The sequence below is a fragment of the Pyricularia grisea genome, chromosome I (assembly GCF_004355905.1).
Source record: "Pyricularia grisea strain NI907 chromosome I, whole genome shotgun sequence".
In the NCBI taxonomy this organism is placed as follows: domain Eukaryota; kingdom Fungi; phylum Ascomycota; class Sordariomycetes; order Magnaporthales; family Pyriculariaceae; genus Pyricularia; species Pyricularia grisea.
Genome location: NC_044973.1, coordinates 1,642,537 through 1,664,916, shown reverse-complemented (window position 1 = coordinate 1,664,916; position 22,380 = coordinate 1,642,537). Strand labels below are relative to the sequence as shown.

The window sequence follows — 22,380 nt, the reverse complement described above, 5'->3', positions numbered from 1 at the left end:
TTACCTTAGGTACCTACCGTATCTGATCAACCCTGGTGGAAGCCACGCCCCCCTGTTTTTGCGTCATGAGGAATCGGACATTTTGTTATTGGAACAATGCTAAGCCTCTCATTGTTCTACTAAGTTAGTTAGTAATAAGGCCCTGTTTACAAGTTTTCTAAATATCCTCAGTGGACCATCCTTAGACTCTGCGCCATTTTTTTTTTTCAGTAAAACAAAAAAACCCCCCCCTCAAAATGACCTTTTGAGCATGTGTAATACCACCTATATTTTGTGGAACAAACTGCTGTCAACAGGGCTGGACCAAGATGAAACCATAGGTACCTATGTGGTGGGGGTTAAGTGTGTGGAGCATCTCGGTTGCCTTAGCAATCGGTTCAGATCCTACCAATCAGGTGCAGTCCTGAGCTTTGTTTGTATCCGACGCGCTTGCACCCTAACCCACCTGAGGGCATCAACCTCACCTTTGTAGCTTTCAGCTTACAATTCCAGACCGCCGACATGCAACGGGCAAAAATCCACCATTATGCTTGTTTTGTTATCTTTCTAAACTGACCGTGCAATATTGCTGCCGTTATATTCTCGAATTGAGATTGTTCTTAGCTTTTGTTTTGTTGTCATTTGGTTCCAGGATCTGCACCAACCTAGCGATTGAGCTGTGCTACGAGTACCAAGCACCAAAACAAGCGCGACCACCGGACTTCAACATTTCATACTAGCAAAACTAAACCCCGCATACCGATGCAAGATTTCAGAAAGCCTGGTGTCTAAGTGCCCATACGAAAACCAGTTTTCTACTGGGTCTCTAGGCATTTGAGATACCATCAATTGTCGTTGTATGGACGCGTCTTACAGCATCAATTGTCCCGCAAATCGACTCCCGCTTTTTCTTTCGGCGAATCCAGCTTCTTAGCCTCCCGTCCAGCGCAATGCCTGAAGCGTGGCTGGATTCCCTCTCGGAGGATTGGGTTTCCCAACCTCCATCCGAAGGCTCCTCGCAACTGCCTGCTACCGCCCCGACGCATGCGCCCAGCTTACCGCGACCAAAGCCTGCAGTCAGCCGACTTCCTCGTGCAAACAACAACAACAACAACAAACTTGGCGGTGCCAAGAAGCTCCTCTCCGGATCGATAGCTGCCAACAGTAGTGGCATACTCAGCGAGCGAAGCATCAGTGATCGTAACATTCCGGAATCTTTGCGCGGAGTGCCCGTGAAACCTTCGCCTGGAGACACATCGACCGGTAGCCAAGCGAAGAAATACCTCAGCAGGAGATCCGTATCAAGCTCCTCTTTCGGGGGCTCCGTCATCCATAACACGGTTGATCACAAAACAGCATCGTCCGCATCACCTGGCAAATACAAGGCTGAAACCCCTGAGTGGAAGCGAAGGCTGGTGCAAGGCGATCTTGGCTACGGTGAGCAGCGTGATCTTTTCACATCCGCAGCTACTGGTCTTGAGAATATTTTCAACCCTCCGCCTTCCACGACGACGCGGCCGGTTGCTATTGCCGAAGCAGATGAGGAGGACGAGGCAGGGAAGGCACCCGGGGAACTGGTGGAGACGGCAGATCAAACACCAAACTTCGACACCACAGTCCCGTCAAGCCCGCCAGGCTATCGCGACAATTCCACTGCCGAAATTCATGTCAATGAATCACTTAGCCAACTCTTACCAGGGGAGCAGCCTGAGAAGCGCGCCAGAAAGACGGCATATCGGCAAACTGATGTGACGACTCCCGAAGATAGCGCGTTGGACCAGTCTGCTGCAGAGGCAGATCAAGAGAGGGAGTCCCGAGCACACGTGATGAGTAACATTTCGGGTATCCAAGAGTCAAGTAATTTGCTCTCTGCCGATTCCTTCAGCCAAGTAGCAAGTACTCAGGCTCAAGCTGAGGCCAGGAAGTTCAGCAAAGCCAGCACCGGCAGTGTACTGCGAAACGAGACCTTCAGTCCAATATTACTGCATAAGCACAATGGTGAGGATGGCAAGCCAAACTATGCGCCCATGGATCTTCCTCCAAGCGAACTCCGAAAACGTCTCGATCAGTTGCGCATGAATCAGGTCATCGTGACTGATCCTCGAAACATGGGCTATGCCGAGACTGCAACCCAGGGGCAGTCTGCGATCAGCATTGAGAACACCGATGACTATGAGCAGGCTGGTGGCTTCATCAACTTCCGCAGAGGCGGTCGTTCCGCTGATGGGTCGTTCCGTCACCGAGCCCTGAGCCCCGAGCTTGTTGGGTCCAACACATCCGAAATGTTCCCAGAGGAGTCTCTCCAGGCTAGTACCCCGAAACAGTTCCCTGGGAGCGTTCGAACTGGTTACTCGACATACCGTAACGTTACGCCTCCCCCTTTGAAGGTGCCGCATCCAAGTCCTGAGAAGGAGGCTGCGCCGCGGGCTCGTGGCAGCTCCGGAAGTCCTCTCAAACTTTTTGGGCCATACGATACTTTCACAAATCAGACCTTGATGAGACGAATTAGCCAATTTGAAGACCAGATGACAGACCGGTCTCGATCATCTGGATCCGCTAGTGTACAGGCGGGCTTTGAGGATACATCAAGAAGCCCGAACTTTTCCAAGCCAGGGCCCGCTAGAGGCCAGGAGAAGTCCCAAAACCGAGACTCGTCAGCATTCTTTGGTGAGGGCGATTTGGATGGGTATGAATTCCAGGAAAAGTTCGAGTATCAGGGCACACGGGTTGCAACTTTCGGTGGAAGAGTCAAGTTGGGGCAAGACATCAATGCAAACGACTCTTCCAAGCTCAGCGCCCAGTTTGGTCTGAGCCATGATTCCTCGCCGCCTGCTATGGAAGACCTTGTTATCAACCGGCAACGAACAAAGTCTGCTGGTGCCCACTCCACAACAGAGGCAGGCCAGAGGCACGTCACTCCACGTAGTCATCCCAACAAAGGTCGTGTTCCCGAAACGCCGAACCATCGCGACACGGGTTCCGATAGCAAGCGCCCGAGAGCGTCACCCACTAAGGACCCAACCCCGAAACGAAGGCGGACACTTCACAAATCAGACATTTCGTATGTCGCGGAATTAACAGAGCAGGCCACCGATGCGGTCCAGTCAAGCCATTACACCATGCAGTCTGCAATAAGCAGAAACCAAAGAAGCTACTATGATGGTGAGGCGGAGGACATGTCCCCTCCCGATGTTCTGGCAAATCGCAACGTTTTCAGGCCCCGCACTCCTACTCCTAGTCAGAGGTCTGTGGTGCACAAGGACCGCAATGCATTTGTGCAGGATGCGACGGACGATTCCGGAATGGGAGAATTGATGACGAGTTCTCGGGGTTCTATCGTGCGGCCAAGTCCCATGCGACCCGGAGACCAACCTCAAGAGGCCGATCGTAAGCCGTCGATTAAGACAGAGGACTTTTTGCACGAGGCCAACAAGATAATGGCCATCATACGTGGTGGAACAACTACACGCAGCGGCCTGAATAGCGTCGAAGAGTCTGAACTGGAAAACAGGGACAACCAGGGACCTCTGGAGGATTCTTTTGAAGAGTCAACCCGAGAGCCATTTTCCCGCCCGCCAAGCAGAGAGGGTGCTGCGCCACTGAGTCGCACTAATATGAGACAAGAGGACCCAGAGATACTGGAGCGACTCAAGAAATACGAGGAGCGAAGCGACATTGGCGATATCATAGGATCCTCGGTGCGATCCCTTGGCCTTGCCCAAGACGTCATTCGCACGCTGAAAGAGGCCGAACAGCAGATGCAGGACAGCGTGGCTCAGAGCGCTGCTGCGCGGCGTGGCTCTGAAGACTCGGAACAAATCATATCTGACCTATCGAATGTCAGGATCAGTCGTGCTCCTAGCATGAACCACGTGGAGGAGCCTTATGGTACCAATCGATCCACCGAAGGGTTCGGGACTCAGCGAACGACGTCTTCAGCTGGACACTCTACCGGCAGGTCTATCCCCACTGGATCATCTCGTGGGTCCGACATCAGAAAGACGATCGCCCCACAGACCGTCTCTCATTTGATCCCAGACCAAGTTGGGAATATGGTCCTTGATCGAGAACGCAACGTGTGGACGAAGCACAGGCTCGAAAAGTCGGCTCAGACTCAACCTACCAGGCCCTTGAATGTTCTGCCATCTGAGGCTAGCGAGGATGATCCGTTTGCCGATATTCCTGACCTCACCGTTGACATGACTATGGAGATGCAAAGGCTGAGGATACAAACTCTACAGAAGGCCTTGAGCTCTCCTCAACCCCCTCCTCGGGAGCAATCATCATCGCCGGTCGGAAGCCCTCCTCGAAGTCCTGGCAGGGCCGCGATGGCTGACTTTGTGGAGCAATCAAGCCCTCAGCAACCACGAGTAAACCCAATTACAGCGAGGGGACCGACGCTAATAACACCAGCCCAGTCGCCTCTCAAGATGGGTAGTGCTTTGCGCCCCCAGGCTCACGAGGAGGTCGAACATGAAATTCAGTTTGACGAAGGACGGGATGGCCCCGTTAGTTCTGGCAGGAAGCGCAACCTTACGATTACTTTCTCGTCACCAGTTGCCTCGATCATTCAGGATGTGATAGTGGACAGCTCTGGGGAAGATCAAAGCCTGCAAGACCAGTCTATGGGTGATGTTTCTACAAATTCGATAGGCAGAGGCCGTCATAGCGTTGCGGACTTTGCCACGGGTGCTGGCGGTAGTGGCCGCTCAGCTCTGGCTTCAAGAAGTCGATCGCGTGGATCGATCAAGCACACGTCGATGCGCGGGAGTCAGAGGTTCATGCCTCGGCCTGTGTCACGTATCGAGGAGCGCGACGAAGATGACGACTCGGAGGCTGATGCACCCGAACAGCGCCATGAGAAGACCCAGGAGCTGAGTATCATACCAGAGGACAGTGTGGTCGCTCGCTCGAATCAACAGTCTCCAAGACAAGCTAGCATCAGCTTCGTTTTGCGCACCCCCGGACGTGTTCCTGTGGGCCATGCAAACGCAGCTGCCATTTTGAACGAATATGTGGGAAATCTCTCTCTCACTGCACTCTCCGACTTCACTGTACACAACCCGGAGCCATCGGCAATGCTCGAGGCCAGCTATGTCGTTGGTGATACGCGATATGTTACCGGACAGGGAGACAAGCCTGTGATGTCGCAGAGCCTTCAGGAATTGGTTGCGCACCTCACCGAGTTTGAACCTTTTGAGCCATACTGGGAGGATCTCACGGAGCTTCAGCTGAACGACAAGCGGCTCTCCAGCTTGCACAAGCTCAACGAGTTCTGTGGCAAAGTTGTGCGACTGGATGTGTCAAACAACAACATCTCCAGCCTCGCTGGAATCCCACCAACCGTCCGGTTCCTTAAGATCGCCCAAAATCAACTGTCAGATCTCACACCCTGGGGAGGTTTGATGAATATTCAGTATCTGGATGTCTCGAACAACGACATTAAGACGCTCTCGGGATTGAATCAACTGGTGCACCTACGTGATCTCAAGGCGGACAACTGCAACCTGACAAGCTTGGAAGGTCTTCAATTCCATGATGGTTTGCAGATCCTTCGCGCTCGCAACAATCATATCGAGTCGATCGATCTTGAACACTGCAACATGGCCAGTCTTTTTGAGTTGGACTTGGCGGGCAATGCCATCAAGACAGTCTCCCACATTGAGAATCTCGGCCGTCTTTCCATCCTGAACCTGCAAAGAAACAAATTGGAGAAGTTCGAGATTATGAGTGGTAAGCCATTCTCGTCTCTCAGGCGGCTAGAACTCGACCAAAACAACCTTGTATCTCTGGAAATAACGCTGTTGCCGCAGATCAAGGTGATTCACGCCGACAAAAACAAGCTGCAAACTCTGAGCGGCTTCAACAAGGCTACTCGACTGGACAGTCTTTCGCTTCGCGAGCAGATGGGAGACAAGCCTTTGGACATCATGTCGTTTTTGGACATTGCATGCGAAGTGCGTAAGCTCTACCTGTCGGGCAACCGTCTTGAGAGGTTCAACCCGCAGCTAGACTTCATGAATCTGCACCTGCTGGAGCTTGCCAACTGCGGACTTCGCTCGCTGCCCGATAACGCGGCTGAGCTGATGCAGAACCTGCGTAAACTGAACCTCAACTTCAACGCGTTGACAAATGTGTCGTGTCTTGCCCATATCTCGAGGCTCAAGAAGCTGTCACTGGCAGGAAATCGACTGGAAAATGCAAAGGATGTCGTGCAGGTCGCCGAGAAGCTGCCAAACCTAACAGAGTTGGACCTGCGTGACAATCCGTGCACCTTGGGACTCTATCCACCATCTCATGTGGTAATTGGGGCAGCGGGCGAATCCGACGCAGCAAATCCGTTCATGTTGGCACCGGGTGACCCGGAGCGGGATGCGGCGTACTGCAGAAGGCTTGACATGGGGACTAGAATGCACCGACGGCTGTATGAGATTGTTTGGATCTACAACGCCAAGAAGCTCAGGATGCTCGACGGTTTGCCCCTGGACAGAAATCTCGTGAACCTGAGGGATGACATCTGGAGCAGCCTCCTTGCTTATGACTTGGTTGTCGACCAGGATCGTCCGCGGTCGAAAAAGGATGTTGCGTCTAGGGGGATGAGTGAAGTGAACACTGCTGAGTCTCAGACCCGGGGCCGAAGTCAGGAGCGCAGGAACAGGGTCGTCAACAAAACACATGGTGGCCGCAAGTCCAAGACTGCGAAAACGGACGAGGCGCGAAGCAGCAGAACGACGACCATTACAAGCTCGGTCAAAAGCGCCGCAAAATCATCACGGTCGATACGCAAGGTGACAACGGTTCATGTTCAAACTTTTACGGATGAGGAAGTCGGAGAAGACAGTCGTTCTAATACCGAGGAGCAAGCATCAAGCCAAAGAGAGGCGACAATGCTGTCTTCGCGAGGAGTTGCGAGGACACCCACGAGACACAACCTCACTTGGGGAGCAGAGGACACATTTGCATGAACATTCCATGTTTTGTTGTTTTGTTCATTTGCAAGAAGTTTTTTTATCTTTATTCTTTTTATGAGCATAGTCTGGGAAAAGTTGGTTGGCTGTACGATATGTGGTGATGGCTCAAGGGGCCATGGATTAATAGCGAATAATTGGCGGCCTAGAGTATGAACGAACAAGAAGGCGGTTACTTGGTTGATGCATAAACAGACAAATATCTTGTACGATAGGAGATTATGAGTTGAAAACGGCATGGTGTGGCGTTTTCGTTTACAGAGACAGCTTCAGACAGTGGCTAGTTGTTCTTTTTTTGTTCACGATTAATGAGGATGCTTTTTTTTTTTTTTTTTTTTTTTTTCACTACATGTCTAAGTTGGGGTATTGTCGCTATGCTCTATATCTTTCAATGCACTGCAGAAAGAAAAGAAGAGAAGAAGAAAATTTAAAGCAGCTGCCCGGTGAGGATGCCAGCGGTGGGGAGCCCATTGTTGCCGTCCGCGCGGGTGGCATTTTTGAGGTAGCAGTTGCCGCCGTCGTCGGTGGGAAAGTCGCCGTTCATGTCGGTCCTGAAGGAGGCGGAGCGGCAGGCCATGCTCGACGGTCTCCCCGCGAACCTGGAGCCCATGCGGTTGTAGCTCGCGCAGGCGTCGAGGCAGTCCTGGTAAGAGTAGGCGTACACGGTCGCCAGGTCCGCGATGCTCGTCCCCGCGACCTCCCTCCCCTTGCCCAGGTTGTCGACGTTGCACTCGAGCGAGAAGCGCTTGCCGTCAAAGGACGAGTGCGTCGTCCGGTCCACGCCCGGACAGTCGAGCGCCAGCCGGTTCACTTGCGATGGGCGAAGCGCCGGGGCGAAGTTGTTGGCGTCGGCGGTGGCGGTTTGGGTGGGGCGGGTGGTGGTGGTGATGGTGGTTGTTGGGGCTTGGGAGGTTGTTGTGTTGGTGGTTTCGGGGCTAATTTTTTTTGGTGTGTTTGGTTAGATTTCTTGATGAGGATAGGAATGGTATCTCTGAACCCTTTGTGAATGGTTGGGATTTCCCTTGCAAGGAGGGGGAAAGAAAAGGGAAAGAAAAAGGAGAGAGATATCACGTACCGACTAGAAAGCTCCGCCACCCTAGACCCCAAAACCCCGCCGACGATGGCAGCGCCGATGACGAAGCCCAGCAGCGCGGCAAGCAGCGCGAAGAGCCAAGGCCGCATCCCCCACGGCATACCACCGCCTCCGCTCTTTCCGGGCTTGCCATATTCCTGCTGGTGCTGGTTCTGTAGCTGCTCATGCCCACCCAAAGAAAACGCCGGGGGCAAGGGCGTCGCGTACTGCTGCGAGGGCGTGTAGGTAGATGCCGGGTGCGATGTTGGCGAGCCGTATTGCTGCTGGTGGTGGTGCTGCGGATTTCCAAGTAGGCTCTGCGTTGCCGGCGTTGGAGGTGCAGGATACTTGTCTAGGTACCGTGGGCTAGCAACCTCGAGGCCTGCTTGGGCTTCCATCATTGGGCCTTGCTGGTTGCTCATTCGAGTTTTTTTTATATCCTTTTTGTTTACTCTCCCCCCCCCCTGAGTATTTTAGCCGTGGTTCTTTTGTAAGTTTGCTTCAAGAGCAGATTATTTCTTGGCAACAGTCGGGATGATTGTACAGGAAGGATTAAGAGAAGAGAAGTGGGAAAAAGAAAGAAAAAAACAAGGTTAAATCTGATACGTGCGGAAGCCTTTCTCTCTCTCTCTCTTTGTGCTTATGTCTACTTCCTTTCCTGGAAATCACCCCTACAGACTCGAAAACGGCAAAGTTTTTATTCGACCCACGGCCGGTCAGCTCTGATCCGACTCACAAAAGCCATGCGGGAACTATCCTTTGCACTCTGATTGGTGTTGGTGACTTGTTTTTTTGGGCTGACATGCTCGCACCACCTCGGGAGGGCCAGGGGTTCCAGGCTTACGGGAGGGTATACAATGGTCGCGTGTAATCGCCAAGCCCTTGTGGTCAAATTGCTTATAGCTTACGGGGTGAGACGGTGAGCTTTTGTGACAAAGCAAATCGATCGCGTTATAAGTTGGAACAAAAGACGTCACTGAGATGGATGTGTACGCTTTTTCTTTCTTTCTTTCTTTTTTTTTTTTTTTTTTTTTTTTTTTTTTGGGTAACACAGCCGATATATAGGAGTGAGCGGGTTATAGTATCAGTAGGGAGAGTTGCTATGCAAGCAGGTATGTTCACTCAATACGCTGGCGTGCTTCTTAGGTTGTTAACCAGAGTAATTCATTGGTCAAAGGGTTTCGATAAAAAGAGAGGGGATTTCCACAAGAAGAAAAGGGCTTTATGATATCTGACTGCACCTTGACCTACATTGGTGATATGCTCTCACCCCAGCGGGGTTGATGACAGCGCTAGCAACGCTGACACGAAGATATCTCGCATTTGGTAGCCGACCAAGCGTAATCTTAACCATGTCTTATTATTCTTCCATAATATAAGAGACATTTACCGGCACGACTGACAGTATATATCAGTCAACGAAACCCACTTTTGTTCACTCTATAGTCATTGCGCATACCATCGGGAGAAAATGCTGTCATTTCTTCCACTAATCTTTTAACTGTAGAAGAAAAGAAAAATCTAATGTTGCGGCTTGCATGACTTTTTTGGCCCTGTATAACCCTTGGTTCCAATCCCAGAATGCTCGCTAATTTTCGACAATACAAAGGGAAAAAAAATACTACATTCTTTTTCTTCTTTTTGTTCAGAGACAAAGACAGAAAAAAAAAGACAGCCCTCTCTCAATCGTCCGTGTCCTCATCTTTACCAGGATACATAATCTCCCTCCTCAAAAGAGCCCTGATGTGATTGTACAAAATATACAAGTACAGCAGCACCACGAGGGACGACATGACAGTGCCGAGTATTTGAATCTGGACGTTGCCAAACGACTTGCCCAAAGTGATGGTAGCCAGTGAAAAGCCGGCGTTGGGGAATATCATGCCCCACCAGGGGAGGTGAAAGTACCTAGGCGGAGCGCGCAGCACGCCCGTCAGCGCAATCGAGAACCACCAGAGGCTCAGGCCCCAGAGCGCGGTGCCGACCACGTAGGCCATGAGCTGGATGACTGCCTTTTCGGTGACGCCGGGCTGTCCGGGCAGGATCGGCGTGGTGGTGCTGAGGCGGATGTCGAAGTCGGAGGGGAGGTTGTTGGCGATACCGATGAAGGCGAGGGCCGTGAAGGAAGGCGGGCCGACCAGGATGAAGAGCGCAGGTCGGGCCTCGCGGTCGGGGAACGTGCTGGACATGAGGCGGCCGATCATGTGGGCGTATATCAAAAGGCTGATGATCATGCCAAGGCCCTGGCTCAGCAGTCCCGCGACGATGATGGACGTGGCCTGCATGCTGGGCTGCGTGGCCGAGATGACTGAAGAGATGGTGCCCGCCAGCATGATGGGCAGGACTGGTAGGAGCCAGGCCGGCATCATGGCTTGGAGGCCGTACTGGTGAGTGGTAAATATGTAGCTGTATTGAGTGATTGTGGCGATCATGGAGACGGTGACATAGCTCCAAAACATGACCTGAATGAATGTATTTAAAGCGACGCTGTTTTCTGGAATGAGATATCTGTGTGCGCCGCTGATCATCGTGGATACAGACACAAACGCGGTAGCAACGAAAAAGCCCTCCTTCTTGTGCCGTATGGACTTTGCAAAAGTGCCGGGGAACATGACGAACCGGCTAATCATGGTCATGGTGATGGTGGAGAACAAGGTGAGGTTGAATATGTAGACGGCAAGCCCAATACTTCTGAGGCCTGTGAACTGGAACGGTTGCGCTATTATCAAAAGGGCCAGAGCCCCTGTGCCCATGGTCCACGTGTACCAAGCCCAAGTAAAGTGTTTTATGCGATGCCTCAATGGAATCTTGGGGCGAGGAGCATCGGGTGGTGATGTGAGAAGCCGTCCGTCCTGCGGCTGCTCCTGCTTCTCGACCAGCTTTTCGAGGTCAGAGATGTCACCCAGCGGGGCAGGGGCCTGCCTCTTTTCGTCGTCGACCCACGGTTTCCTCTCACTTATCGACGCACTTGTCGAGTGAGCCCTATAGGGATTCCGGCTCGGCTCCTCCCACGTCGGCGCGCGCGAGATCATGGCAGGTCCGTTGGGCTGGAACCCAGCCTGTCTTGGACCATCTGGCCCGCGGAGTGATATTGGTGGCGGATAAGCGAGTCCTTGCATCGCCGACTGTTGTTGACTCATGGTCCGCGGCCGCAAACCCCCACCAACATACTTTGAACTCATGGTGCCCTGGATCCGAAAAGCGCTAGGTGTGCTCTGTTGACTCGACGCTTGCGACGGAGTCGGGCTTTCAGGTCGGTATCGGGAATTTGGCAGTTGTTGGGCCGGGTTGTTGTTATTGTAGGCTTGTGTCGGTTGGGGCGCCATGAAGGGCTGCGGTGGCCGGCTGTCATTTTGCTGATACTGAGGAGCCTCCGTGTCTGCGAAGGGTGTTTTCTCAATCGGATACTCGTTGTCCGGCCTGCCTTGAGCCTCATACTGAGGGGCTGGCTGTTGAGGGAAGCTGCGCTGTTGGTATGGAGGAGCCATCATGGGAGCCTGTTGTGGGTTGGACGAGTACTGTGGAGCGGCCGTAGAGAACAGAGGCGCCGGTGCCATGGGCCGCTGCGCAGGAGCGCCGCCCTGGTATTGCGAATCCATTATATTGATTATTAGTGATTTCTTCCATGGATCTGGATCAAAGAAAGGTATCGGCCGGCCGATCAACGAATTGCAAAACTAGCACCAGGCCGTGGGGGATGAGAAGCCATAGTGCCCTTCTATCAAAATACAGAAAAGCAGTATGAACAACAGAAAAAAAAACACAAAAACAGAACAGAATAGAGACGCCGGCATCTGCCAGCTCGGATCCAGAAAAAAAAAGACTGGAAACCCAGGGAGAAAAGAAAAGAGCTTATCATTTCTGTTTCCCCCTGTAAGGTCGACTTGTCTCTACCAGATCCAGGGTGGTAAACGTGGTGGGAATACCCGATCCCCATTATCCACACCAAAGCCGGGCGCGTATCAAAGTCATCTCGAAATGGACGTCACATCCCTCGAAAGTTCTACCCAATGGGGGTCTGAACTGCCCTCTGATCTTCCCGAAAATAAGAGGCCCACAAAAAGTTACGACTTGGTTTTGAACCGCTGAATGCCTCGAACATGGGTAAGGACCCCCGACCTTGACAATTCTGACGAGTTGTCTGTCAGTGGTGGGGCAAGGACTGTCTTTGTATTTGTTCTTTTTTTTTTTTTTTCGTGCTCAACTTTTTCGGCAGAAAAATTAACAAATCCCTTTTTTTCTTTGACTTGATGTAAGTGATTATTTATTAGTTGTAGTCTAGTAATAAATGATCCGCACTGCCAAGTTAGTGGTGTGCCGTTGTTTGCAGCCGGCTATTCCTCAACGGTCTTTTGGATCTTCAACGCAGCCGAGCCGATCCTTTTTCTTTGCTACACCGAACAAAGGAAACAAATATTGTCGGGGAGTCTTAGCTTGCTTTGCCGGTTTTACAAGTATGACCCTGGCAGTTAATGTCAAGTTCTGCCAAGCCCCTGAAGCAGAAAGGAAACCCTCTCCATTGGCAGAGCCGCACCCCCACCGCCCTGTCCAGGGTGCAGTGTCAAAACGGAAAATGACAACAAAAGCTGCTTGTTGCCGTAATTGGTTTGTGATGGACACTGTCCCTCGCCCACATTTGCCCGTATGGTATGGAATGTGGGAGTCGCCCGGACCGAGTTATTGGGCAGTCTTGCAAATTTTGGGTTCGCAATCGGGACATCGGGGCTGTCAACTGCGAACTCGTGATAAACCATCACTTTGACTGCCGTCAAAAATCAGGATTGACCAAAATATATATAGCCATAATCTCTTTCTCGAGAACCCTTGAGACTACGGGAAATGCCGCTTTATTAGTCCGATTAGCCCAGTGTTGATGATGTTAGTAGCACCCGGACTTCCGGATGATTGACCAACACGGTAGTGTTATCAATGTGGCGAACTCGAAAGGCGAAACATCAAAATTCAGGTGTGAAAAGAGAGAGATAAGTTTCCCCCCTCTCCCTCCCTCTCTCATTTTTTTTTTCTCTCTCTCTCTCTCTTCTCCAACCCAACCCTACCAGTACAAAAGAAATTTGTCGTGTCTACTTGCCGTTGGGGAATCCCAGATATTTGGATAAAACAGAAGGTGCCCCACCACAAGTGAGGAAGGGACCCTTGCCAACGTTGTACTTCGCGTGGGACGCAACTCCCTTTTCGTCCGCGAGCCATCTGCCATGAAACTTCTGCAACAAAGGGGAAACACTATAAGAAAAGTTAGTATTGGCGCTTTTGCTTAGTGAAAACACCCTAGTACCAAAAAATAGCATTGCAGGGAAAAAACTTTTTTACTGTACCTATAATAGTAAGGTCCCATCCAGAATATGATGGGAATTTTTGACAAGAAAGATCTAGATTCAGTTAACAATGCGTAAACCTTAAGAGACTCAAGGTAAGTCATACGCTCTGCTGCAATGCGAATTTAAAATCACATTCAAGGCGTACGGTATGCCTGACAGTGTATGTTGAACAGAGATTGGTAATATGTCTGGCCTACCTATCCATGACCAATCCATCATGCTCAACCAAAATAGATTGTCAAAAGATCAAACTTGACAAGCATAAAATTTACTCTGTACTGCCTACTGTATTTTCGATTTTCTTCACAATTTGCTCATTACTCTGCAGAGCGTTCCTAAATAGTACAAGGTTGGACACGTGGGGTGGCAATGGAAGTGTATCCCATCCCATCCCATCCCCATCCCGTCCACAGGACCTCGCGGGTCCTTCCTACGTGGTAATTTCCATGGATGTTCAATGTCGACTTTTCGAGACCACCTACGAAATACAACAATTTTTACATCGTCTACCTATGTAATTACGAAGCATGTTGTATCACGCACTAGCTTGCGCCTTTTGATCCACCAACTTTCGGTTCCAGCTGCTGAACCAAGCTTTTGTCAGGGAGCAATTGCGTACTAGACTAGACTAGACTAGTACACAAAGCATTGAAGAGTCTTGGCTCGGCTCCAATGAAAATGATACTTGGAATTGTCTACGGATTTTGTTTGGTCTAGAACTAGGTCTCCTTCCCCGAGCCCCCAAGGTCTCATCAGTATGGGTACCTGTACGAAATCACCGGCCCCGGCTCCCCCCTTTCGTCAGGGCTTGGCACCCCTCTTATTGCGACTATTCTATCTGCCAAGCCCTACTCCCAAACTTTTTCCCACCCAATTTCTGTTGATTAAACGATAACGCAAATAGCTTACTGTCTCTCCAGTGTATGGTGTGCATTAATCCAGTATGATTGCCCCCCATGTGGTTTGTTGTTATTGTTGTTGCAATGGTGTTCAAAGTGCCCCGCGCGCACAACGTACTTCGTACTTCGGGAGTTTTACATGCAGCAAAACCGTCAAACGACTTATGAATAGCTAACGCAGCCCCAGTGGCCATTCACACTAGAACAGAAAAAAGTTCTTATCCTCAAGGTTTCCACACACATCCACGCGTCATCGGCTTTCAAATCATCTTTCCCGATTTTTTTTCTTCTCTTTTTTTTCTTCTCTCTTTTCTATGTAAACAAAGTAGACAAACCTCGATCTCGTGTTTCTGGAGACGACTTCACAAATCGAGACGGCTGGGGTTTAGTTTAGACTTCGCGGCTATTTCCTCTCCGAGCAACCCCTTGCCCGCGGGTTCTCCGGACTTGTCGATGATGATACGTAGAAAACAAAATTGGCTGTCATTGTCATAAGTATGTTACAACAGAAAACTTTGATATGATTGATGCTGGAAGAATCCAAGGCAAGCCAGGCGAGCTCTCCAGAACCAAGGTTTGGGGGTCAGCCCAAGCCCCAATTCACATTGTTAAGAGGGCATCTACTGAGGAGCTCTTTGCGGCATCAAGGTAAGGCTGTTGGGAAGATGTCACCTGGCTATGATTGGTCTATCGGCCATCTTATAACCACGCCGTGTGCTTATTTGAGGTTTAGTCATGGTTCTACGGATGTCTGTGGTGATGAGAGCGCCTGCATAATGTTTTTAAGACGATGTGGAGACAAGTTCGGCCAAGCCGATCTCTACATCCACATGGCCAGCTGTTGAATTAATGGGTACGTTCATTTTTTGAGTTTTCGAGCAACCATAAATCTTCTTGCGTGAGAACTTGCACAGACCAACGTATCGTGAGACATCCCAATAGGGATTCAAGTGACATGCAACTCTGGACTTCTTTTGTTGAATCTATATTGATACGTAGCTTGGCAGAGCTAACTGTGACTGGTCTCACTAATATACATAGCAGCCGAGTGATGCCTGACTTGAACTTGTTCTACACGCATACTATCGACGTCTGGATCGCTATTTGAGTTTCTTGTTCCTTTTTCTTTTTTTTCTTTTTCTTTCGGGGGGACGTGTTGCACTAGACCACAACCCAAAATCCGCCATCATTCTTGTTGTTTTCGCCCCGCCGCCAGAGCAGCGAAAGATATCTTGCCACTGACACCGGCGTTCGCATTATTCGGATTCGATGCTGACGGGGGGAACGGTAACGGAGCCGAGTTTCCCCCACCCGGTGGCCCGTTCATCTTTGTTATCCTGACGATGAAATCTGCCGCCGCCCCGGCGTCTCGGTTGTACGTAAAGTGAGGATCGAAGAGCTGCTCGCCGCCCTTGCATATGTCGTCGCCGGTGTGGCAGAAGATCATGCTGTCATCTGATGGTAAGCCTGGTACTGGCGCTGGGTTGTCTGTTTTATTAGGGTCATATATTGTCAGTGATCGGCAGAACCAGGGTTTGACGAGATGTAAGACGCAAGTGTAAAGAAAGAGTAGAGTATCAAAGCAACGGTTACCAGGCATCCGGGTTACTCACATGGATCTCCAAATGTCACGGCCGCGGATACAGCGGATATGCCTTGCGGGCCCAGTATCCGCGCAGCGTTGTGGACGAGCTGACCGCCTTGGGAATAACCGGATAAGACAACCTTTGTTCCGGGGCACTTCTGCCCTGCCTCAGTAGCAAGCTGAGCCCTATGATTGCAAACGCAGATATCCAGTCAGTTATGTGGCTTAAAATACTCCTCCATCCCGACCATCCCTCCTGTGTTCTTTGTTCGGTAAATGCGATGGAATAGAAACAAAAGAAGACCCAAGAAAACTCACATCTTTGACGACCCAGAAGCGTCCCCACCACTAAAGAACCCCTTGGACACCGCCGGGTACTCGACGCCTTGGACATTGAGCCTATCGGGCCCCAGGCGTGTCGCGAGAGCCTGGAAGAAGGGCGGGCCGGCAAAGGTGCCGACGTTTCCGGACTCGAGGGTGCCGCGCGCAAAGAGCACCGTCACGGCCGCGCACCGCCCCTCGACGAGACCGTTCTGCGTGTCGTTGCCGAGGTCCTGGTCCAACTGCCGGATCGGGGGTAGCACGGCCGGAGGAGGAGGGGCGGCGGGATCAGCAGCAGCAACCGCAAGCACCTCCGATCGGGGGCGTATCGTAGATGAGGCGGACGGGGATGAAGGTAAAGCGACGACTGTCCCTGCGAGCAGGAGTGTGAGGGGCAGGATGCCGAGGGGGCTCAGGGGAAACATGGTTTTTGTTCTCTTTTTTTCTTTTTTTTTTTCTCTTTTTTTTTTTGCTAATAAAACTGAAAAAAACAAAGGATGGCAGTTTTGATGTGTGACAGACCCAAGTCGTCGCCGGCTCGACCCTCAGAAAATGCCCCCAGTCGATGAATATCTAGGAGGTCGGCTGGTGAAGTATTTCAAGACACCAGGGGATATTGACCCCTGATGCCTCCAATCTTGAAACGCAATAAGGTGAGATCGGCTCAGTCAGTGGGTGGAAGAATGATGTTTTCTTCCGATATAACAAGCTGTCAGTGACCTGGCTGGCTGGCTGGCTGGCAATATTGAACCGGGGGTTGACACTCTCGATAAGATGATATAGTAGTTATCAGGAATAACGGTTCACCAGGGAGATGATCATGAACAGGTTTGACAAGTCGGCAGCATGAGTTGACGGCGAGAGAGGGAGAGAGACATGAGAGTAAAACACGGGAGAACGGCCGAGAATATAACAGCCAACATGATGTCAAGTTTTAAAAAGGCTCATGTCACGCAAGGACGAGCCCCATGAGACGAAGACCATACTAAGACCTACCCGGTTCCAAGTTGCTTGGCCTTATCAGGATGAGAAGAAACCTGAAGTGGCATGCGGCGAATGCAGGGACACAGACGCAGCAGTAGTGGTGAAAGATGGGATCCTCTCATTCAGACTCAACGCACGGTCAGCAGGCAGCCCCTCCAGACATAAAGGCTTGGCCGAGGCTGCCAGTTGAATTCCCACATACCCGCAACAGAGGTGGATGGAACTCAAAAGGGCCAGATGAGACGCAGCAGTGCTGTGAGCAACTGACTGAGCGGAACGTGCCTCACCTCAAGGGTCTGGTCTTGCTCTGCTGCTGCTGTTGGTTAACCTTGCCGCTCCTTGGCTGACTCTGCATTAACCATGAATTCCAACGGCCGGTAGTACTTCCTCCTGCACTCAAATCAAAATAAATCCAAGTGTTGAATAGCCGGGGTAAAAAGCTTCCAGTCTGTTATTTTTTTGTTGTGCAGCAATGTAAAACCTTCTACCATAACCGGAAAAAAACAAAAATTCCCCGTTTGTGCCGAAGATGACTCCCTAAGACCCAAAGATTTGACCGAGACGAACGTGCTCACTCCATTCAGGTGTGGGCCCTTCCCACGGAGATGAGTAGCGATAACAAAAACATTCGTCGAAATGATGAAAACACCTTGCGCATAGAGAATGCCCGTCCCATGGACAGGGCGACTGGAGTCGCCCGCCCAGCCCCAAAAGCCAAACCGATCCTCATTACAAAAGACCTTCGTCGCCGTGGGAATGATCGGGTCGGATCGGTCATTTATCGTCGTTGAATGCGTTCGTTCATTGCTTAAGCAGTGGGGTTGGGGTTCATCTAATTGAACCATGGCAATCAGTATCATGATCAAGCTGCGTTGCTGAGTTCCAAGTTCGCTTATCCTCACCTTCCTCTTGCCACCGGGGGCAAGGGTAACGTTCACGAAACGGCGAACGTACTGCTCACGCTTGTGAGCACGTCCCTTGGGCCTCTTGGGCTTCTCCTGAGGCTCAACCTTGGGGGTCTGCGACTTGACCTTGCCTGTATTAAAGCGTTGATATTAGTATCGATCGATGAAATGAAATCAGTCCCTTGTGCTCAATCAAAGATGCCACCGCTTGTCGAACGAGAGGGCCTCGCGACGCCGGGTGGCGACACCGAAAAATCTCGTCGGTCGGAAGACAGCTCGCACTCTTCAATCGCCCATGATTCTATCCTGAAGAGGGGAGGTGCTTACCGGCTCGGGCAAGAGAACCGTGCTGCTTTCCCATTTTTGCGAGTTTTGTGGTATGACTGACGATAGAATCGGTCGGTACTCGATCGTTTGGTGGTTTGTCGGTAACGTAGTGTTCGATGGCGACGCTGGCTATTTTGGAAAGACGGATTGTCGAGATTGTGCGAACAGTAACTGGTGGGGCGTTGTCCCCGCTTCTTGATGTGTGATTACATAAGGTTGAGAATCTCATCACGTGAACCGATTCAGTCTCGCGCACTGAATCACGTGCCAGATTTAGCCGCTTGGGCCGCTTGGGCCGCCTGGGCCGCCTACAGACACAACTGACCTAGCCTCTCTTTTTGGCCAGAGCCCGACCGGACAACCCTGATGCCTCTCGAGTATAAGGATGGGCCTTAACAAGCTTAATTACGTGCAGCAACTATTATTGATCGTGACGGATTTCTATTGATACGTCTTGCGCGTCCCGAAACAAACGATGCCTTACATTACAAGAAACGAAAAACAAAATTAAAATAGAAAACTGCTACGCCTCACTCACTGCCTTGCTGTAGATTTTTGCACCTCGGCAGGCAAACTTTGATCACTCTTTCCTTGTCTCTACCCAGGTAAAATAGTATTAGTTAGCTCACCCAAAGATGCATCAGACTAGCGCAAGGCACGCAGGTAGCACGGCACCTGCCACGCAGGCTCGAGTGCCACAAAGCTGAAAAAGCCTGTCGAAGCAAAACGACGTCAGGCAGTATTGACGTGATCTTGGTCAAAATATTTGATATTGCATCATGCTTCGAATCTGACAAGCAATTCCCTTCAACTTGGCCCTTCCGCGCGCGCTATCCAGCGTGGGTGAAGCTCCGGTCCGGCAACCCATGTCGGACTGTCCCCAATTGACTATTATGTAAGCGAGTCTCTGGCCTGTCGTCCACCTGTCTCGTGGTCATGTGTGGGGTTTACTTGCGGCATCGACGTCAAGGAAACTCCGCTGGCAGCTTTAATAATGTCAGAGGTAAGGAGTCAGTCATTCATCTCGTCTCAAATCGTGACAACCTGACCTTGGGAAAGGGTGACCACTGAGAATCCGCTTCTGTCACGGTATTCACTCGCGGTCTGATTGATTGTGCTGGTTTTTTATTGATTGTTTGCGCTCTTTTTGTGGAATATCGGAGCCTCGCCTTTTGACTTCACTCATTTGTACTTGTCTGCCTACCTTGCCTAGGTACCTTAATGGTATCGCCGTGTTTGGTTGGTTTCCCCTCACTCAAGACTTCCTCCGCCCGCCGCTCCCGACAGCCCCAAGCCATGACAGCGACAATCCCAGCGTAAGAATCTGCACCAAGAAAGCTGCATGCGGCGGTGAACTCTGTTATCTCAATCAGCGAACGTAATCCGCGAAACCAACGTCCCTTCGAGCTTATTCGAGCGCATACCTGCCTGTATGCTTGAAACGACCACAACTTGACATTTCACAAACACATTTCACATTCCAGCCATGGCTGGGCCAGCGGCTACATCTGCGTCTCTGGATCGCACAAGATTCCGAGAGCGTTCTGCTTCCTCGGCTTCTGCCGCTACGACTTCCACCTTTGGCCCGCCATCGACTTCGGACGGATCTTCGGTGCGCTCACTCTCTCCTATCGGACATTATACATCTTTCTACCAGCGCCGCCGAAGAAATGGCAACGCGGTCGCGACCAACCGTGCAAAATACTTCGCATTTGCAGCAGCCATCTTGTCGGCGCTTTGTGCTGGCTCCATTACCACATTTTCCCTGTACGGGCACATATTCCAATCAAGATTACGATATTCTCAGTTTGAAGTAAATGGAGTCGCGATTGCGGGATCCGTTTCCTCATACATTCCCGTTCCCGTTCTGGGATACCTTTGCGACCGGTTAGGACCAGCACCACTGTCACTTGGGGCAGCGGCAATATTCGGAGTAGGTTATTCCCTGGCGGCGGCCGTTTTCATGCACGTGGACGCGGGCATTCAGTTTGCAAATGATGGGGACGCCGATTCGGCGCATCTTATGGGCGCCAAGGCTGGAGGACCATTTACATACGCACTCATGATTGCGGCCTTTGTGTGCATTGGTACCGGCACCGCCAGCATGTATCTAAGTGCTGTTGCAACATGCGCAAAGAGTAAGTGGTGATCGCTTCCGAAATCGGACGATATGACTCCATCAAAGCTTGGATCGTTGCTGACTATCATTGAACTTGATTTAGACTTTGGCAAGGGAAAACATCGCGGATTGGCGCTAGCTGTCCCGATAGCCTCATTTGGCCTTAGTGGCATGTGGCAGAGTCAGATTGCCAGCCGGGTTCTCTACGAACGCGCACCCGATGGCACCCGTGGCGACGTGGATGTTGTTCGCTACTTTATGTTTCTCGCCATTTTGCTCTCAGTAGTCGGCGTCATTGGCTTCTTTGGCCTTCGCATAGTTGATGAGGACGAACTGATTGAGAATGCTGTTGAGGAGCTTGAACGCAGTGGCCTGCTCGATAGCAGCGTGCTTTTCACACCTGGCGGCGTCAATCGAGCCTCTGGAGGCTATGGAACCATAAATGCTGTCGTCGCCGAAAGGTCCAATCCATTTGACGACCACGACAGGGGAACCAATAGCTCCAGCGACGAAACCGCCGTCGCGACTGAGTCTGTCGGTCTACTCAGTCCGACCGCTAAGAACGGCGATGAGGAGGCTGGAGATATTGATGATGGCGCAAGCGACGAGGCACGGAGAGTCAAGGAGTGGGTTCTCAATGCTGAAACGCGTCGCTTTCTTTCAGACCACACAATGTGGCTTTTCGCAGCAGGCTTTTTCTTTATGGTAGGGCCTGGCGAAGCATTCATCAACAACCTAGGCACTGTGATACAGACGCTTTACCCTCCACCGGGCACAACGGAACACGTATCGCAACCTACATCTGCTGCAACCCACGTCTCTCTGGTTGGAATTACTAGCACGATAGCTCGTCTGGCAACGGGTACATTGACGGACCTGCTAGCTCCTACCCCTGACACTGCACACATTCAGCTCACGGCGTCCCAAGTCTTGGAACCACCTTCATCCCCAGGATCGGGGCGGTGGGCCAGAAGGGTCTTTCAGAGAGGTCGTATCTCCGTCTCTCGCGTGGTCTTTCTGCTTTTCTTTGCAATCCTGCTCTCGGCCGGGCTTGCAACTCTGGCTTCGGGGACTATCCAGAACCACGGCGAGCGATTCTGGATAGTCTCTTCTCTGGTTGGTGCTGGTTATGGAGCTGTTTTCAGCCTTACGCCCATCATTATTACCGTGATCTGGGGCGTTGAAAACTTTGCTACGAATTGGGGAATTGTCGCCACGATGCCAGCCCTCGGCGCAACGATGTGGGGACTGATCTACTCGGCCGTCTATCAAGCGGGAGGCGCGGGAGGCGGTGGTGACATCTTTTGCTACGGCAAGCAATGCTATGCCTCTACGTTCTGGGGGATGAGCGGGAGCGTATGGATCGCTTGCGGACTGGTGATGTTGGCGTGGAAAGGGAAGAATGGATGGAAACAGAGGGGGATTGTCATCTAATACATCTATATCGTGTTTTACGATATTTTTTTTTTTTTGTTTGATTGATTTCTTTTGTTGGAATTTTGGACATGGTTCATTCATTTTTGGGGCGATTCCGGAATATAGGCGTTTGGCGTGCGTGTCTATTGTTATCCTTATCTGCATATGGAACCCCGGATCTGCCTGGGCAATAATGTCATTTTGGGTAAATACAACTGCACATTGTTTTGACAGATACAGATAAAGCAATTAAATAAATAGAAACTACTCACCAAGTTTCTCTCCTGGCATTTAATCACTCGTGCAGATCGTGGTACCATGGCGTTCCGGAAGGCTAGGGGATGCTTGTATTGCCCGAGAGGTGTTGTTCACTACCTACTTAGGTAATACGGATGAAGTTCGGACCGGTTTCCCTGATTTTATGCATATGTAAATGCTTTGCCTGGCTGTGTAGTACCTGTAACAAGTC

At 51.1% G+C, this 22,380-nt stretch overlaps 6 protein-coding genes across 6 annotated transcripts; 2 read left to right on the top strand and 4 right to left on the bottom strand.

Moving 5' to 3' along the window:
* Positions 1 to 929: 929 nt before the first annotated feature.
* On the top strand, positions 930 to 6,944 carry PgNI_05534 (uncharacterized protein; the record flags this gene model as incomplete). Its single annotated transcript, XM_031125565.1, has 1 exon — positions 930 to 6,944. The coding sequence occupies one exon, from the start codon at positions 930 to 932 to the stop codon at positions 6,942 to 6,944; it is 6,015 nt and encodes a 2,004-aa protein (XP_030981917.1).
* A 349-nt stretch (positions 6,945 to 7,293) lies between these two features.
* Positions 7,294 to 8,588, bottom strand: PgNI_05533 (uncharacterized protein). Its single transcript, XM_031125564.1, has 2 exons — positions 8,023 to 8,588; positions 7,294 to 7,882 (listed from the first exon to the last, which is right to left on the bottom strand). The coding sequence occupies exons 1-2, from the start codon at positions 8,439 to 8,441 to the stop codon at positions 7,375 to 7,377; spliced, it is 927 nt and encodes a 308-aa protein (XP_030981924.1). The 5' UTR covers positions 8,442 to 8,588; the 3' UTR covers positions 7,294 to 7,374.
* Positions 8,589 to 9,701: 1,113 nt separating this feature from the next.
* PgNI_05532 (uncharacterized protein) lies at positions 9,702 to 11,618 on the bottom strand (the record flags this gene model as incomplete). Its single annotated transcript, XM_031125563.1, has 1 exon — positions 9,702 to 11,618. One exon carries the CDS (start codon positions 11,616 to 11,618, stop codon positions 9,702 to 9,704), a length of 1,917 nt encoding a protein of 638 aa, XP_030981923.1.
* Positions 11,619 to 15,440: 3,822 nt separating this feature from the next.
* On the bottom strand, positions 15,441 to 16,585 carry PgNI_05531 (uncharacterized protein; the record flags this gene model as incomplete). The annotated part of the gene is made up of 3 exons (XM_031125562.1): positions 15,441 to 15,742; positions 15,868 to 16,025; positions 16,158 to 16,585. 3 exons carry the CDS (start codon positions 16,583 to 16,585, stop codon positions 15,441 to 15,443), a joined length of 888 nt encoding a protein of 295 aa, XP_030981922.1.
* Positions 16,586 to 17,337: 752 nt separating this feature from the next.
* Positions 17,338 to 18,521, bottom strand: PgNI_05530 (uncharacterized protein). The gene is made up of 3 exons (XM_031125561.1): positions 18,377 to 18,521; positions 18,047 to 18,180; positions 17,338 to 17,976 (listed from the first exon to the last, which is right to left on the bottom strand). Exons 1-3 carry the CDS (start codon positions 18,408 to 18,410, stop codon positions 17,953 to 17,955), a joined length of 192 nt encoding a protein of 63 aa, XP_030981921.1. The 5' UTR covers positions 18,411 to 18,521; the 3' UTR covers positions 17,338 to 17,952.
* An 899-nt stretch (positions 18,522 to 19,420) lies between these two features.
* PgNI_05529 (uncharacterized protein) lies at positions 19,421 to 22,186 on the top strand. The gene is made up of 2 exons (XM_031125560.1): positions 19,421 to 20,514; positions 20,599 to 22,186. Exons 1-2 carry the CDS (start codon positions 19,863 to 19,865, stop codon positions 21,927 to 21,929), a joined length of 1,983 nt encoding a protein of 660 aa, XP_030982748.1. The 5' UTR covers positions 19,421 to 19,862; the 3' UTR covers positions 21,930 to 22,186.
* The last annotated feature ends 194 nt before the right edge of the window (positions 22,187 to 22,380 follow it).

Excerpts from the sequence above, each read along its gene's own strand:
- PgNI_05529 (XM_031125560.1), top strand. The coding sequence starts at position 19,863 with ATGGCTGGGCCAGCGGCTACATCTGCGTCTCTGGATCGCACAAGATTC. Across the intron at positions 20,515-20,598 it reads TGTTGCAACATGCGCAAAGA|ACTTTGGCAAGGGAAAACAT; the intron begins GTAAGTGGTGAT and ends AACTTGATTTAG.
- PgNI_05533 (XM_031125564.1), bottom strand. The coding sequence starts at position 8,441 with ATGAGCAACCAGCAAGGCCCAATGATGGAAGCCCAAGCAGGCCTCGAG. Across the intron at positions 7,883-8,022 it reads GTGGCGGAGCTTTCTAGTCG|CCCCGAAACCACCAACACAA; the intron begins GTACGTGATATC and ends AAAAAAAATTAG.
- PgNI_05530 (XM_031125561.1), bottom strand. The coding sequence starts at position 18,410 with ATGGGAAAGCAGCACGGTTCTCTTGCCCGAGCCG. Across the intron at positions 18,181-18,376 it reads CGGTTCTCTTGCCCGAGCCG|GCAAGGTCAAGTCGCAGACC; the intron begins GTAAGCACCTCC and ends GCTTTAATACAG. Across the intron at positions 17,977-18,046 it reads CCCCCGGTGGCAAGAGGAAG|ATGAACCCCAACCCCACTGC; the intron begins GTGAGGATAAGC and ends TGGTTCAATTAG.